The sequence below is a fragment of the Mastomys coucha genome, unplaced genomic scaffold (genome assembly GCF_008632895.1).
Source record: "Mastomys coucha isolate ucsf_1 unplaced genomic scaffold, UCSF_Mcou_1 pScaffold22, whole genome shotgun sequence".
Taxonomy (NCBI): Eukaryota; Metazoa; Chordata; class Mammalia; order Rodentia; family Muridae; genus Mastomys; species Mastomys coucha.
Window position 1 is genome coordinate 107102128 of NW_022196905.1, and position 14927 is coordinate 107117054.

The following is a 14927-nucleotide window of genomic DNA, read 5'->3' on the forward strand; positions in this document are numbered from 1 at the left end:
TGTGCACCAGGACCTTACACACTGTGTGCACCAGGACCTTACACACTGTGTGCACCAGGACCTTACACGCTGTGTGCTCCTGGACCTTACACACTGTGTGCACCAGGACCTTACACACTGTGTGTACAGGACCATACATGCTGTCTGATCCAGGACCTTACACACTGTCTCCACCAGGAACTTAAGCAGTTCTCAGCACACAGGGTCATCCTGGTCTACAGAGTGAGCTGTGGGACAGCTCAGGCTACACAGAGACACCCTGACTCAAAAAATTAAAAATTATTTTACTTTTATGTGTGTGTGTGTGTGTGTGTATGTGTGTGTGTGCGCGCGCACATGCATGCCCATGCAGACGCCTTAAGAGAATGTTGGGTCTCCTAGAGCCCCAGCTCCAGCCTCACAATTTGGGCACTGGGAACTGGACTTGCCCTCTGTGAGGCCAGCAGGCCCTCTTAACCCCTGAGTTAACCCCTTAACCCCTCCAGCCCTATGACTTTCTTAAAAGATAGGCTGGCCTCAAACTCATGATCCTCCTGCCTCAGCTTCCCAAATGCTAGGCTTACAGATATGCACCACCGTGCTAGACACCAGCATGCCTGTGCTTAGCTCATAGGCAAGTGTTCCCCTTCAGAGGCCAAGAGCACTGGGAGAGCCATTTAATCACCGGCTCTGTAGCTTTCTTTCTTTTTTTTTTTTTTTTTTCGGTTTTTGGAGACAGGGTTTCTCTGTGTAGCCCTGGCTGTCCTGGAACTCACTCTGTAGACCAGGCTGGCCTCGAACTCAGAAATCCGCCTGCCTCTGGCTCCCAAGTGCTGGGACTAAAGGCGTGCGCCACCACCACCCAGCCTGGCTCTGTATCTTGATCCAGCCCAGATGCTCAGTTCCCCAGCAGGGTGGCTCAAGGATTCCAAGTTCAGTAAGATCCTGAGAACGTCCACAGAAGACAGAAACTCACTGTTGATGTTGGACGCTACAGCCTCGCAGGTCCCTCCTGCTCCCGAATTCTAAGTTTGGCACTCGTAGAACTTTTAGTTTTCTGTGGATTTTACTTGTGGTTTCTTGTCACCACGCGTCTCCTGAGGAGTACTGATCTTACATCTGAAACACAGACGACTAACTTACAATTGCTTTCATTACCTTCCTTACTGTAACATACCTGAGAAAAACAGCTTAGGGAGGAATGAGTCATTCTGGCTCATGGTTTGTGGGGACACAGTCTGTGATAGCTGGGGGAGGTACGTCTGCAGGGGCAGAGTAGGAAACAGGTCATAAGCAGGGTCAAGCTCTGACCTCAAGGAGACCCACCCCAGGAGACTCACTTCCTCCAGCCAGGCCTCACCTCTTAAAAGCTCCCCAGTCCCTTAAAGCACACCAGGACTTGGAGACCAGAGGCTTCAGCATGAGGCTGGCCCTGAAGCATGTGAGCTTCCCTTGCCGTCTGGTCTGCCAGGGTTCCCAGGAGTATCTTCCACCAAGCTCTGCTTGTGTAGTCTACAGCTTGCCTAGCCCAGAACTCGAAAGTCTTCCACACTCCTACTGCAAACCAGTTCTGAAGCCTGAGAACCCTCCGGTCAGGCCAAGCACAGCAGTGATCACTTCCGGGAGCCAACCTCCTGTGTCCATGACCTTTCTCATGACTGTGCTGGAATACTCGAAGGAAGTAACTTAGGGGAGAAAGGATATACTTTGGCTCCTGGTCTGAGGGCAGACTGCCGGCCACTGTGCCAGGGAGAGCTCACTCACATCTGAGGGATCAGGAAGGACAGAGAAGACCAGAAGCAGGGCCAGGCTATAAATGACAAGGCCAACCCTGAAGTGACCACATCCTCCAGCTAAGCCCCACATCTGGAAGTGCCACAGATTCCCAAGCCCATGCCACCTTCCTGAGACCAAATGTTCAAACAATTAGCCAATCGGGACATTTCACATGCAATCCAAATGATCACAGAGAGTGGACATCCATATGACCCATACCATGTTCTCTGTACTCTCTCATGACAGCCCACTCCAGAAAGCACTGGGCCCCAAAACTGGGTCTCCTTCCTGTTCCCACCTCTCAGATGCTGAAGCTGAGGCCTGGTGAGGAACTACACCTGCCCAACAGTCTTACAAAGTCAGCAGGAAAGTTAGGTTTGAACCCAGGGCTGCTCGAACATGATGCCCAGCCATGGCTCCCAGCTGGGTCATCAGTGGAGAGGCGAAGGATATCAGCCCAAGCTACAGCTTCCAAGGTGGCAAGTTTTGTTTATTTACTTGACATAAGCTCACACTTGGGTAGCCCTGGCTGGCCTGGAACTCACAGAGATCCTCTTGCCTCTGCCCTCCAATTCTTAGGATTAAAGGTATGGGTCATCATACCTGGCTAGAAGGTTTTCTTCTTGTGTCTACACAATGATCACGCAACAAGGACTTTGCTGTTGTAAGACTGAGTTCTTGCCCTGTTGGCTCTCAGAATTTCTTGCTAAAGGCCCACTGGGGGTGAGGGACTATGCTAGTGCTTCTACGGAAGCAGGTATGAGGGATTTGGTGGGATGGAAGTCAGGAGTAGGGTTCCAGGCGAGATCTGAAAGTGTTCTGGAGGCCATGACTGGGTAACTTGTTGTCTAAGGGGTGCCCTCCTAGGGACATGGACAGTGTTGGGAGACAGTTTCAAGTATGATAATTGAAGCTCAGAGGTGTGAGGGCGGGGGGGGGGGGGGGGGGGGGGGGGGGGGGGGGGGGGGGGGGGGTGTTGTAGGTTGTGGCATTTAGTGGGCGCGGGGCATGGCTAAATACCTAACTGTGACATCAGGTCTAAAATGTCAATCACGTCAAGAAATGCTCGTTACAGCTCAGGGAGTGTCACTGTAAGGCCCATGGTAAAGACTTGCTGGCCTCTGAGAGGTGGTGGGCCAGTGGGAGGAAGTTAGGTCATTCATTAGACCCTTCATGGGGTTCCAGGCTCCTGGCCACCTTCCTGTCCACACTCTCTGCTTCCTTAATCCACTGAGGTAAGAGGCCTTCTCTGTCACACTGCTAGGGTGTGTTTGTCCCCGTATCACATTTCCAAGACAATGGAGACAAACAGCCATGGGCTATCCCAAGGCAATGGAACCAATTTCACACTCCCAAGACAATGGAGACAAACAGCCATGGGCTATCCCAAGGCAATGAAGCTAATTGGTCATAGGCCATCTCAAGGCAATAGAGCCACCTAGCCATTGGCTATCCCGAGACAGTAAATATAATTGACCATGAGCTATATATTTATATATCCCAAGGCAATGGAACCAATTGGCCATGGGCTATCATCTCAAGACAATGCAGCCAACTAGCCATGGGTTGAGACCTCTGTAACCGTAAGTCAACCATCTCTCCTACTTCTAGGCTGTTTTCTTAGGTAATTTTGTTACAAATACAGAAATCTTTTTAACCTGTCTGGAGTGAAAGAGAGCATAGCAGTGGTGCACGCCTTTAGTCCCAGCACTCGAGAAGCAGAGGCAGGTGGGCACTCGAGAAGCAGAGGCAGGTGGATCTCTCTGAGTTCAATGTCAGCCTGATATACTAAGTGCGTTCTGGGGCAGCCAGGGCTACACAGAGAGACCCTGTCTCAAGAAACCAAAAACCAACCAACCAAACAAACAAACAACTAACCAAACAAACAAAAGTGAAAGAGAAACAGCTAATAATAATATAAGAACACCCACATAATGCAGAACGCGCCAGGTCCACCCAACTAGAGAGATTACACCCAGGGGACACCACTGCAGTTAAAGGTGCTTGCTGCCAAGCTTGCTGACAGAACCAGCCAGCACTGTTTTAAGTGAAGTAAACCAGGTACAGAAAGGCCAAGAGACACAGGGTCTCAGCAGCTGAAAGTGAACTTGGACTCAGAATCTGAGAGTGAACTTGGGAAAAAGAATGTAATGCTGGGTACCCAGGGCTGGGAGAAGGGGAGGGTTGAGGGGGTATCTCTTAGGGGAAATAAATTCAAAGGAGCTTGAAGATGATTAAAAATAGATTTTGAGTGTTATCACCACAAAAAATATAGAAGAAAAAAGAAAGCCAATGTAGTAATGTGAACAGGTGGAACTCTGTCTCTGGGTGACAATGTATCCACTTAGAGACACAGTGTGTTCTACATGTCGCAAATGCTTTTGTCAACATCTTTCAAGCAGGTTATTCTGTCAGTAAGTAAATTTTCTTGATTTAGTCAAAGGAGGTGGTGCAAACAGAGGGGGTGGGGGGAGGAAAGGAATCTAGGCCAGTGGGATGGCTTAGTGGGTGTTAGCATCCAGAACTTGCAGCAGATATGGGCGGGTCCACAGACCTGTCGCCAAGACAACGGCCACCATATTCCCAGAATCCATTGGGTTCAACTCCCACCTTTACCTGGGACTACTACGTCACAGCCTGTATATATGAGACAATTCCTCCATTTCTCTCTCTCTCTCCTCTCTCTCTTTCTGCGCCACCATCCCCCACCCCCTCTCAAACCTCTTGCACATGGAACTGTCTAAGCCTGGTGTCCCGCCACAACTCAAACCCATCAGTGGGTAAAAGGAGCTTTCAGCCAAGCCCTGTGACCTGAGTTCTAGCCCCTTGGCCCCACAGGGTGGAAGGAGAGAACTAACTCCCAAAAGTAGTTCTGTGGCTGGGCGGTGGTGACATATGCTTTTAGTCCCCACACTTGGGTGACAGAAACAAGCAGATTTCTGAGTTCGTTCGAGGCCAACCTGGTCTCCAGAGTGAGTTCCAGGACAGTCGGGGCTATACAGAGAAACCCTGTCTCGAACAACAAAAAAAAAAAGTTCTGTGACCTCCACATGCATGGGCACACACACGTGCATGCATGTACACAACATACAAAGTAAATAATAGTTTTTAATAAATTTATTTCAATAAATTATTTATTAAATAATTAAATATCATTTTAATAAAATAAATAATAACTTTTATTTGTTTGGTTGTTTTTTTGGTTTTTGTTTTTTTGAGACAGGGTCTTCTCTGTATAGCCCTGGCTATCCTGGAACTCACTCTGTAGACCAGGCTGGCCTCGAACTCAGAAATCCGCCTTCCCCTGCCTCCCAAGTGCTGGGATTAAAGGCATGCGCCACCACTGCCCATAATAACTTTTAAAAGTAATACATGAGGAAAATAATGGGTGGCTGGAGTCCTGGCAGTTCTGTGCAACGGTGTTATACAGCCCTGCCTCTATACTTGGAAAGCTTGTGGATGCCTCTTCTTGTGATCCTTTCTCTGGAAAGACACTGGCCCAGGAAGGAGGGCTGGATGTGGCTCAGCACGAAGCACAGGCCCAGCAAGGTCAAGCCTCTGGGTGCAATTCCAGCATCAAAAAGAAATGAGTCCATATATTAGAAGTTAGGGCTGCAAGATGACTCAGTGGGTAAGGAGACTTGTGCTACACGCCTGCAGATGCACATTCAATCTCTAGAGGCCATATGAAGGTGGAAGGAGAGAACTGATTTTCCACAAAGTTGTCCTCTGGTCTCCACATGTGTACTGTGGGGTGTGCACCTAACACACATTCTGGCCACACGATAATACATTTTTTTTAAGTGATAAGTACTACAAAATAAGAAAGGTTTGCTTGACGTTATCCTTGGAGGGTGAGCGGAAACTGCTTATTTTCTTCATTTATGGCAAAACATATGCAATAAATTTTATCGTCTTGCTTATAATAGCGTATACCTGTAATCCCTGAACCCGTGTTATAGGAGTAGAGAAGTTAGGAGCCAGGCCAGCCTTGGCTACATAGTGAGTTCAAGTCCAGTTTGGACTGTAGGAGACTCTGCATCTAAAAAAGCAAAATGAACAATTGCTATTTTAGCCATTTCTGGTGCTGAGTTCTGTGACAGTCGTGTGACACAGCTGCTGCCAGCACCCAGCTACACTGATCTTTTAAAATCCCCAACTCTGTGTCCATTAAACGTTGCTTCCTGTCCCCGTTTCCCACCAACTCCCTGGCAACCTGACACCATTCTACTCTGTGTCTCCAAAAACTTGCCTACTCTGGGCTCATTGTCCAAGCAGCTTCACAAAGTACTTGTGACTGGGGAAGACCGGCCCACTTCTTACATCCTTCCCCCGGGTCATGCTGCAGCCTGGACTGGAATGCCTTTCCCTTTGCTGGCTGAATAGTATTCTAGTTACCATAGATATACCACACTCTCTCGACATGTGGATGGATATGAGCTGTCTTTATGATTTGGCAACTATGGATGACATCATGATGCACTTCAGTGTGCAAACACCTCCTCAAGACCATGTATCCATTTCTTTGGGGGGTATGCAGTCATCTCAGTATCTATGGGAACTGGTTCCAGATCCTTCCATGGAAACCATAACCTGTGGCTACTTGCTATGGAGTCGTATGGGGTTTGCACATGGCCTCAGACATCCTCCTGTGTGCTCTACTGCATCCGTATAATACTTAGAGTCCCCGTCCCTGGTCAGCATCACAGGCTGTGTTGCTGAGACAACAGAATCAGCCTCTGGGTGCTGACAGGGGAGGCAATGCTCTTCTCTTTCTTGACCTCACAGTTGGTTGGCCCTGTGGATATAGACCCCGGGCAGGTGGAACTGCTAGAGAGGGTAGATCCTTATTCTTGAGGTTCTGAGGCCCCACTGCACCTTTTCATGGTAACCAAGCCACTTCTGGTTCCAAGAGGCACTGGGCATAATTGTCACCTGTCCAGGGTCTCACTGCCTGCATCGTCTGTCTTGGGTTTTGTCTGTTTCGGGCTTATGGTCACCAACCAGTGTATGTGAGGAAGGACTGCCATTGTTCTGGGGAGTGTGCACAGAAGCCACCGGAAGCGTTTGAGCAGGTGACAGCATGATCTGACATCTAACAAAGTCCCTTTGGGGATGGAGCAACGGCGAATCCATTCCCAGGGCCCTCATGTCCTCTGTGGGTCCCTACGCACACATGCATGCGCACATACTCACACATAGACACACACACACATAGAAACATTTTTTGAAAATCGAATCTAAAACCAAAACCCTTCAGCTGCTGTGATGAGAACAGGCTGTTGGGAGGCAAGGGCATGAGTGAGAAACCAGCAAGGAGAGGAATCCTGCTGAGAACAGATGGGATGCGCCTGTGGGATCTGGTGACGGTAGAGAGCTGTGGGCTGGAGCGCTGCTGACACTGAGGCCTGCAAGCAGCAAGATTTCCTGAAGATTGAAAGCATGCGAGAAGAGAGTCGAAGCTGACCTCAACAGTTTGGTACACATGTGAGGGAGGTGTGGCTGTCATGGGAACCACTGAAAGAGAAGGGACCCTGAGTTCAAGTTCATGGGCCGGAGCAGGGCTTGGTGACTAAGGTCACTTGCTGATCTTGGGTCCCTTCCCAACATTGTGTTTTCCAGAGGGTCACACCTTTGGAACCTCTATTTCTCAGGGCTCCCAAGCCCTTTTCTGACCTCTGACCAACACACATGGAACACACAAAACTCATGCAGGCACACACACACATGCAAACACACACACATGCACACGCACACACATACATTTTAAAATATGTAAATATTTTAAAATGAAGAGTTCAAGTTCAGACAGACACCATCACACCACTGTAGGCAGGCATTCCTGCAAAGGAGATTGTAGCTGCTGCTTGTTTTATTTCCTGGCCAGAAAGAGGTTCAGCGACCCAAACTGAAGCAGAGGGGGGTACAAGAAATGCCAGAAGCATTAGTCAGAGCCCCACTCCCCAGTGTCTCTCCCTTCTCCAACGACAGGTCAACCATGCAGGAGCAAGTAGGCTCCCAGCTTCACAGATGAGCATCTAGCCTTGCAAAGATAAAGACAAAGGCCAAAAACCACCCTGGTGGTAAGTGTCAGAGGCAGGAATTGAACCCAGCACTGCCCAACTCAGATTTCCCCATGAGGCCAGAAGGCGTGAGAGAAGGGCACACTGAGGTGTCAAACTCATGCTCCATCATGAAGATGGGAAATGTAAAAAGAAAGAGATGGTCAGTAGAGCATGGAGACCTAACTTCACAGCATCCTTTAATGCCCGGTGTACCTTTTTTTTTTTTTTTTTTTTTTTTTGGTTTTTCAAGACAGGGTTTCTCTATAGCCCTGGCTGTCCTGGAATTCACTCTGTAGACCAGGCTGGCCTCGAACTCAGAAATCCACCTGCCTCTACCTCCCAAGTGCTGGGATTATAGGCGTGCGCCACCACCGCCCAGTGGTCCTGTGGTCTTTTGCTAGACACATCATGCTCTTCCTGCTAAGGGCCTTTCCTCACAAAGTCTCTCTTTCTGGAATGTTCCACACAGGGATTGTTTCTGAACAGTTCCTACCCACACCTGGAAGCTCTCCATGATCTCATTGCCATCGAGAATCAGGATCCCTGAACAGCCCTGGGCTGTACAAGCATAGGAATGCGATATATTCGATGCCCACCCCTTCGCCCAGGCCAGCACTACACAGCAGAACCTGGCAGACCAGTGCTGTTACAGGAAATGTCTACATGTGTGCCCTATGCAGAGGTAGCCCCTAGCTATAGGCAGCTATTGAAACACATTGCACATTTGAAAACAAAGGGACAGATTTTGTGTATTTATTTCCACCTATGCATTTGTCCCTTCCAGCTTTTAACTATCAACTGAACACAGCCTGAGAGGAAGGCCTCTGTTGAGAAGTTGCCCAGATCAAGTTGGCCTGTGTGCCTTCCTATGGTGGCGCCATCTTGATTGTTAATGTAGGACGGTCCAGCCCACTGTGGGCGGTGACACCACTCCCTAGGTAGGCGATTCTGTACTGTCAGAAAACAATCTGCGTAGAGGCTGGTCAGCAAGCCTGAAACAGCGACCTGCATACCCTGTGCTGTACTCTGGTTGTGCAGTGATTTCCCTGAGTGGACAACAAATGGGCTGCTTCAAGTTCGTGCCCTGACTTCCTGTGGGGATGGACTATGATGTGGAACTGAGTCTCACAAACCCTTTTCTCCTCTGTAACACAGGGTATCTTATTACAGCTGCAGAAATGTAGGTAGAACAATATTATGCCACGTAAATTATTTCACATATAAATTATATAATATATATTAAGCACATGTGGCCAGAGGTTACCATACTGTGACTGTACGACTGCATCATCTTCAAGGCATGGGCCATTTTATCTTAACCATCCATCCAATCCTTTGTACCAAGAATAGTATCAAAGTTAAATTATTGAGTTCCCAGGCTTGGTGGTACACACTTTTCATCCCAGCACTCTGGAGGCAGAGGCAAGTGGATCTCTGTGAGCTTTGGGACAACCTGGTCTACATAGTGACTTCCAGGACAAGACAGAGTCATCTGAGGGCTGGGGATTGGTGGTAGAGCTCTTGCTTGGCATGCATGAGGCCCTGGGCTCCATCATCCCTGAAAAGAAAAAATCACTAACCTGTAAAAGAGAAATCTCACAAGCCTGACTTGCACAATAAGGGAAAGCGACACACAAACTTGTGCTGTTCCATACCCGACGTGTGTTGCCTGCAGACAGCAGATGAACAAGGGCCATCCTTGGTCTCAACTGGGCCATCCCAGAGCTGCATGACAGGGCCTCCAGGCTCGCCAGAGGATTGCTTTCTTAGTCATGCTCACCCTGCTCCCCTCCCGGCCCCTGCAATCTGCTTACAGGCTTATGGTCTATTAGCATCCAACCTCCCGCAGGACCACGTCTGTTCCAGAGTCCATTCCTGCCAGCACTCTGGATATTTTTTAAACCACATTGCTCTCAGAAAATCTGTTGCCTGCCATAATATATGCAGGGTATGGTCTGAGAAGCATCTAAGTCGTGATGTGTAACCCACTCAGATTCACAAGGCTGTCTGTTTTCTTTTTAGCTTCCTTTTTTAAAATAAATAAATAAACGGGAGGTCAGGGCATTTACAGGCTAATTCTGACTTCAGTCAAAGGTAGCCGGGGGCTTTCTTTTTAAAAGGTTTTTTGTTTTTTTTATTTCATTTATATGTATGTGTGCCTGTATGCCACCTGTGTGCAGGTCCCCTTAGAGGACATAAGGGGGTGTCAGATGTCCTGGCACTGGAGTTAACGGTGTTTGTGAGCTGCCTAACATGGGTGCCGGGGACCAAACTGGGTCCCCTGGAAGAGCAGCAAGTGTTCTTGACAGCCAAACCATCTCTCCAGAACCTGGGCCTTTCAAGTAGCAATTTTTTTTTTTTTTTTTTGGTTTTGGTTTTTCGAGACAGGGTTTCTCTGTGTAGCCCTGGCTGTCCTGGACCTCATTCTGTAGACCAGGCTGGCCTCGAACTCAGAAATCCACCTGCCTCTGCCTCCCAAGTGCTGGGATTAAAGGCGTGTGCCACCACCGCCCAGCTCAAGCAGCAATTTTTGGGAGTTCAGCATTAGTAATCTACATAGTTACCATTTGTAAATGTCTCAGGTGTAATGACAATAGGAAATAGAGACTGTCTATCGCTTTGTATTGTCAAGCACTCAGAACACACCTTCTTTAGCCTCCATGATAAACATATGAACCAAGTATTATAACAGCCATTTTTTCAGGAATTGAGCATGAGTACCAGAGTGTGCTGACCACATACTGAGCTGCTGTCCACCTGTCCCCTTCTGTCCCTGTCTCTTCCTAGCTAGGGAAACTGAGTCTTAGAAAGGTTATTGACTTGATGTCAAGATTTGAACCCAAGTCTGCCTGGCTCAGAGCCAGTATGCTCTGACAGTAAGCAACTTAACCTCTCCAATAGACATGTTCTTCTATCTATAAAACATTGAGAGAATTGGGGGAGAGGGGTTCAGACAAGATTTCTCTTTGTACACCCATGACTATCCTGGAACATGCTCTGTAGAGCTGGCTTTGAACTCACAGAGATCTGCCTGCCTCTGCCTTCCAAGTGCTGGAACTAACAGTGTGCACCAGATGATGATGATGATGATGATGATGATGATGATGATGATGATGATGATGATGATGATGATTGATGATGATGATGATGATGATGAATGTTTTTGAGACAGCATATCAGCATGTGGTTCAGGCTGGCCTAGAACCTATACTTATCCAGACTCAGTCCCCCAAGTGTTGGGATTATAGGACAGGCCTGCATCTCAACCTGGCTTCAGTTGATTACATATATGTTTCCCTAGTCTCATTATTTCCTTCTGTATATTTAATGCCAGGGATGGGACCCAAGACCCTGTGTATGGTAGGCAAATGCTCATTCAAAGTATGAGTGAGCCATACCCCGGTTCCCCATTTTCAGTCTTTTTTAGTTATGGAAAAAGTTAGTATGTAATGTCATACCTATATTCTAGAAAGCTAAAGGCACACGTCCTTCACCAAATTCACATGGTCTGATGGTGTGTGAAAAATTTATTCCGCTAAAAGCTGACATTCCAATACATGTTCTCATTCAGAGCATCTTATTCTAAGTGACATTGTTTCAATTTGTAGATTGTGATTTTATTCCTGATAATCGTTTGGCTCTGTGAACACAGTGTTTGAGCTCAGCGAGAGTAGCATGATTTCCTTGAGGGGGTCTCTGTTCTGACACTTATATTTTTGCTTTGGAGTATTAGAAGCGGGTAGCCTTTAGCATTGTGAAATAAAGCTGCCATTAGTTAGGGGTATTTATGGATCTATTAACAGAAGCTTAAAAGTACAATTTTAATTACTAAAAACTGTGTAATGAAAAATAATTTAATCAAATTGAGAAGTAAATATGACAACCCCCACAAACACTCAGAGCCTCAGAGAGCCAGACCAGTCACACTAAAAGTCACTTGGGAGAATTCCTCGGTAGCTTGAGGTTTGGGGAGTCGGGGGGCAGGGGGGCAGAACACACCACCATTTTTAAAGTCATACATGCTAACAATACCCACTCCTTCCCAACAGACCCAAGTAAAATTGACTCCCACCTGCCGGTTAAAAATTAAAACAGGAATCCTGGAAATATTCTTCATACTGAACCCATTCAGACTCTTGGAATTGCTTTAACAAAACACCAAACACCGTTGCTGTGGCAGGAATGCTCTCTGTAAGTCTCCCCTGAAGGCCTCTGTCTCCACTGCCTCTCTGTGCTCCCCACAAGATTCTCAGAGTGAACTGGGTATCCCTGGAAAAATTCCCGACCTCAAAGGGATGCATTCCTGGCGTGTCAAGCCGAAGCTTACTCTAGCTAGCTCTCCCCCTCAAACCTTTCATTCAGAAGACAAGAGTCTCCAGCCAGGACTCACAGCCTTTTCATTCACATGCTTCACAAACAGCCTCTCCTCTAGGAAGGGATCTATGCTGTTTAGAAAGCAGTTTGCAACCTCACAACGTTCCTTTCCGAAAGACCTTGTAGGGGGAAAAATCAGGAATTGCAGTGTGGGAGAGAGGCTGGAAAGGGACAGATGTCAGCCCTTGTCAGTTCAGTCCACATTTTCAAACAGCATCCAATGCGTTCTCACAGCATAGACCTCAACCCCCCTTCGGGGTTGAGAGTGGTTTCCAAGGCAAAACACAGAAACTAAGGATTCCCACAAGGTCCTGAAAGATCCTGTGGGGGAAATGAATCAGAAACAGAAGCTGGGCTGGGAAAATGGCTTGTCTCCTCCAGGCCCAATTCTTCCGTCTGTAACAGCATTTTCCAATTCAAGAGGCCGTGTGGGTATGCACCCCTGCAGGCTTTGCTCTTCTAAAGGGCGCCCTGCCGGCCTCCCTTCGCCCCCGCGGTACTCACGGCAACTGCCTGAGCTGGAACAGGTCCTCCTCCATGTCCGTGCTGCGCCAGGGCGAGCCTGGGCATGACCCTTACATGGTGAAGCAGGGCCGGCGCTCCGGCTTTCAGCACCGGGATGCTGGACAGCTCCGCCGCTTCCTTGCTGGGCAGCTGCTGGGGGAGGGAGCCCTGCCCGGGAGACAAAGCCAGCCGCTGCCGCCGCCGGGAGACCGACAGGAGTGGGCGGAGGACGAGGGGAGGGCTGCACGGTGGAGGGGGCGGGGCGAGCCCTGCTGCTCCCAGGAGCCCACGGTCCTCTGATTGGGGTGTCTGCAGGGCACCCCGACCGCCCAGAAGAAGCCTCCCTCGCTGAATATTTGTAGAAAGAATGTTGGTATGATGTTCTTGAAGCTTAAGCTGTAGAACGGAGTATGGATTTTTGGAAACGTATTACACTTCTGCGTGCTGAGCACCTACTGGTGCCAGGCACAGTAGCACACGGACGGACGGCATAACAGTTTGAAAAGATTGTTATCATATTGCTGAGGACCCGATGAAATGGACCTAGGAGAGGATCCTGTTGGGTACTGAAGGCTAGAAGGTAGAAGGGTAACTCAGTTACTCAGCCGGCATTATGATTTTTGCGGCCTGACTGGCGAATCAGAGGTGAACAGCAAAGTCCCTGCCTTGCGGCCCTTCTCCCCCCTCCCCCTTCCCTCTCTCCCTCCCCCGTTTCCACCTGCTTTACAACTTGAGCTCCTTGAATTTTCTCGGATGCATCCCAAGTGCCCAAGGAGTGTGTCTGGCACATAGAGCATGCTTAGTGAACATCCATCATGGCTGGGTGTGGTGGCACAAGGAAGGGTGAAGCAGGAGGATAGTGAGTTCAAAGCAAGCCTGGGTTAACAGAAAGCTCAGGAACAGATTGGGTACATATCAAACCACGTCTCAAAAGTTGAACAAGCCAGGTATGGTGGTGCACAACTTGGATCTCAGCACTTGGAGGCACAGGCAGATGAATCTCTGTGAGTTCCAGGACAGAGAGAGAGAAAGAGTGAGAGAGAGAGAGATTTTCTCAATTCAAGTTGCCCATAATTAGTTGACTCCATTCAAGACCATGGAGACTCCTGGGTGTGGGCCTGCTATCTGGACTTTTAAATAGCACCTCAGAGGCCTAGAATGGAAACTCCAGGTTCTAGTGTGAATAAGTGGAGAAAAGAGAAAAATCTTTACCTACCAAGATGGCGACCCCCATGCTTCCCATGTACAAGAGCTGTGACTGGATGGAAGATCACAGGGACAGAAGGAAGAGAGGACATTCTTTTCTAATGTTTTATAGCTTCTGTGTATGTGTGTGCACATATGTTCATGTGTGTTGGGGGGATAGGGTACCTCTAGAAGCCAAAGAGGGTATTTGATTCCCTGCACTTCTAGTTTCAGGCCCCTGATGCAGGCTCTCTGGAAGAGCAGCAAGTGTTTTTAGTTGCTGAGCCATCTACAAATATATATATTTGTAGAGATATACATATATATGTCTGTGTGTGTTTGACTGCACATATATATGTGTACCTCAAGTACATGTATGTGCTTATAGAGGCCAGAAGAGGGCATTAGATCCCCTGGAGCTGAAGATACAAGTGGTTATGAGCAACCATATGGGCACTGTGTGCCAAACTCAGGTCCTCTGGAAAAGCAGCCAGTGCTCTCAAGCATCTCTCCAGAGCCCCGTAATAGTAACTATTATTTGCTTGAAATATGTACTGGCTAGTTTTGTGTGTCAACTTGACACAGGCTGGAGTTATCACAGAGAAGGGAGCTTCAGTTGGGGAAGTGCCTCCATGAGATCCAGCTGTGGGGCATTTTCTCAATTGCCCCTTGTGGGTGGTGCCATCCCTGGGCTGGAGGTCTTGGGCTCTATAAGAGAGCAGGCTGAGCAAGCCAGGGGAAGCAAGCCAGAAAAGAACATCTCTCCATGGCCTCTGCATCAGCTCCTGCTTCCTGACCTGCTTGAGTTCCAGTCCTGACTTCCTTTGGTGATGAACAGCCATGTGGAAGTAAACCAAATAAACCCTTTCCTCCCCAACTTGCTTCTTGGTCATGATGTTGTGCAGGAATAGAAACCCTGACTAATACAAAATAATTGTTATCTCAGAGGCTTACTGCCTCCGTCTGCTAACCTAGGCCTAGTCCTGGAAGCTTCTATCCTCCATACAGTCTAATCTAGGTGTAGAATGGTTTCAGCTTCTGAGA

General features: G+C 48.3%; 2 protein-coding genes across 5 annotated transcripts in view; one reads left to right on the forward strand and one right to left on the reverse strand.

The window, feature by feature from the left end:
- The window catches only part of Svop (SV2 related protein), a 76471-nt gene that overhangs the window by 55190 nt on the left and 6354 nt on the right, over nt 1-14927 (reverse strand). For 2 of the 4 annotated variants that reach the window (XM_031337461.1, XM_031337466.1), the window contains exon 1: nt 12699-13032. The exons of the other annotated variants lie outside the window; for them this stretch is intronic. In XM_031337461.1, coding sequence (XP_031193321.1) covers nt 12699-12733 — 35 coding nt within the window. In that variant the 5' untranslated portion in view covers nt 12734-13032. Of the gene's footprint in view, nt 1-12698; nt 13033-14927 lie in introns of those variants that run through there. 4 annotated transcript variants of the gene reach the window in all.
- Nucleotides 1-14927, forward strand: part of Usp30 (ubiquitin specific peptidase 30) — a 63170-nt gene that overhangs the window by 13962 nt on the left and 34281 nt on the right. The gene's annotated exons all lie outside the window — the stretch shown is intronic.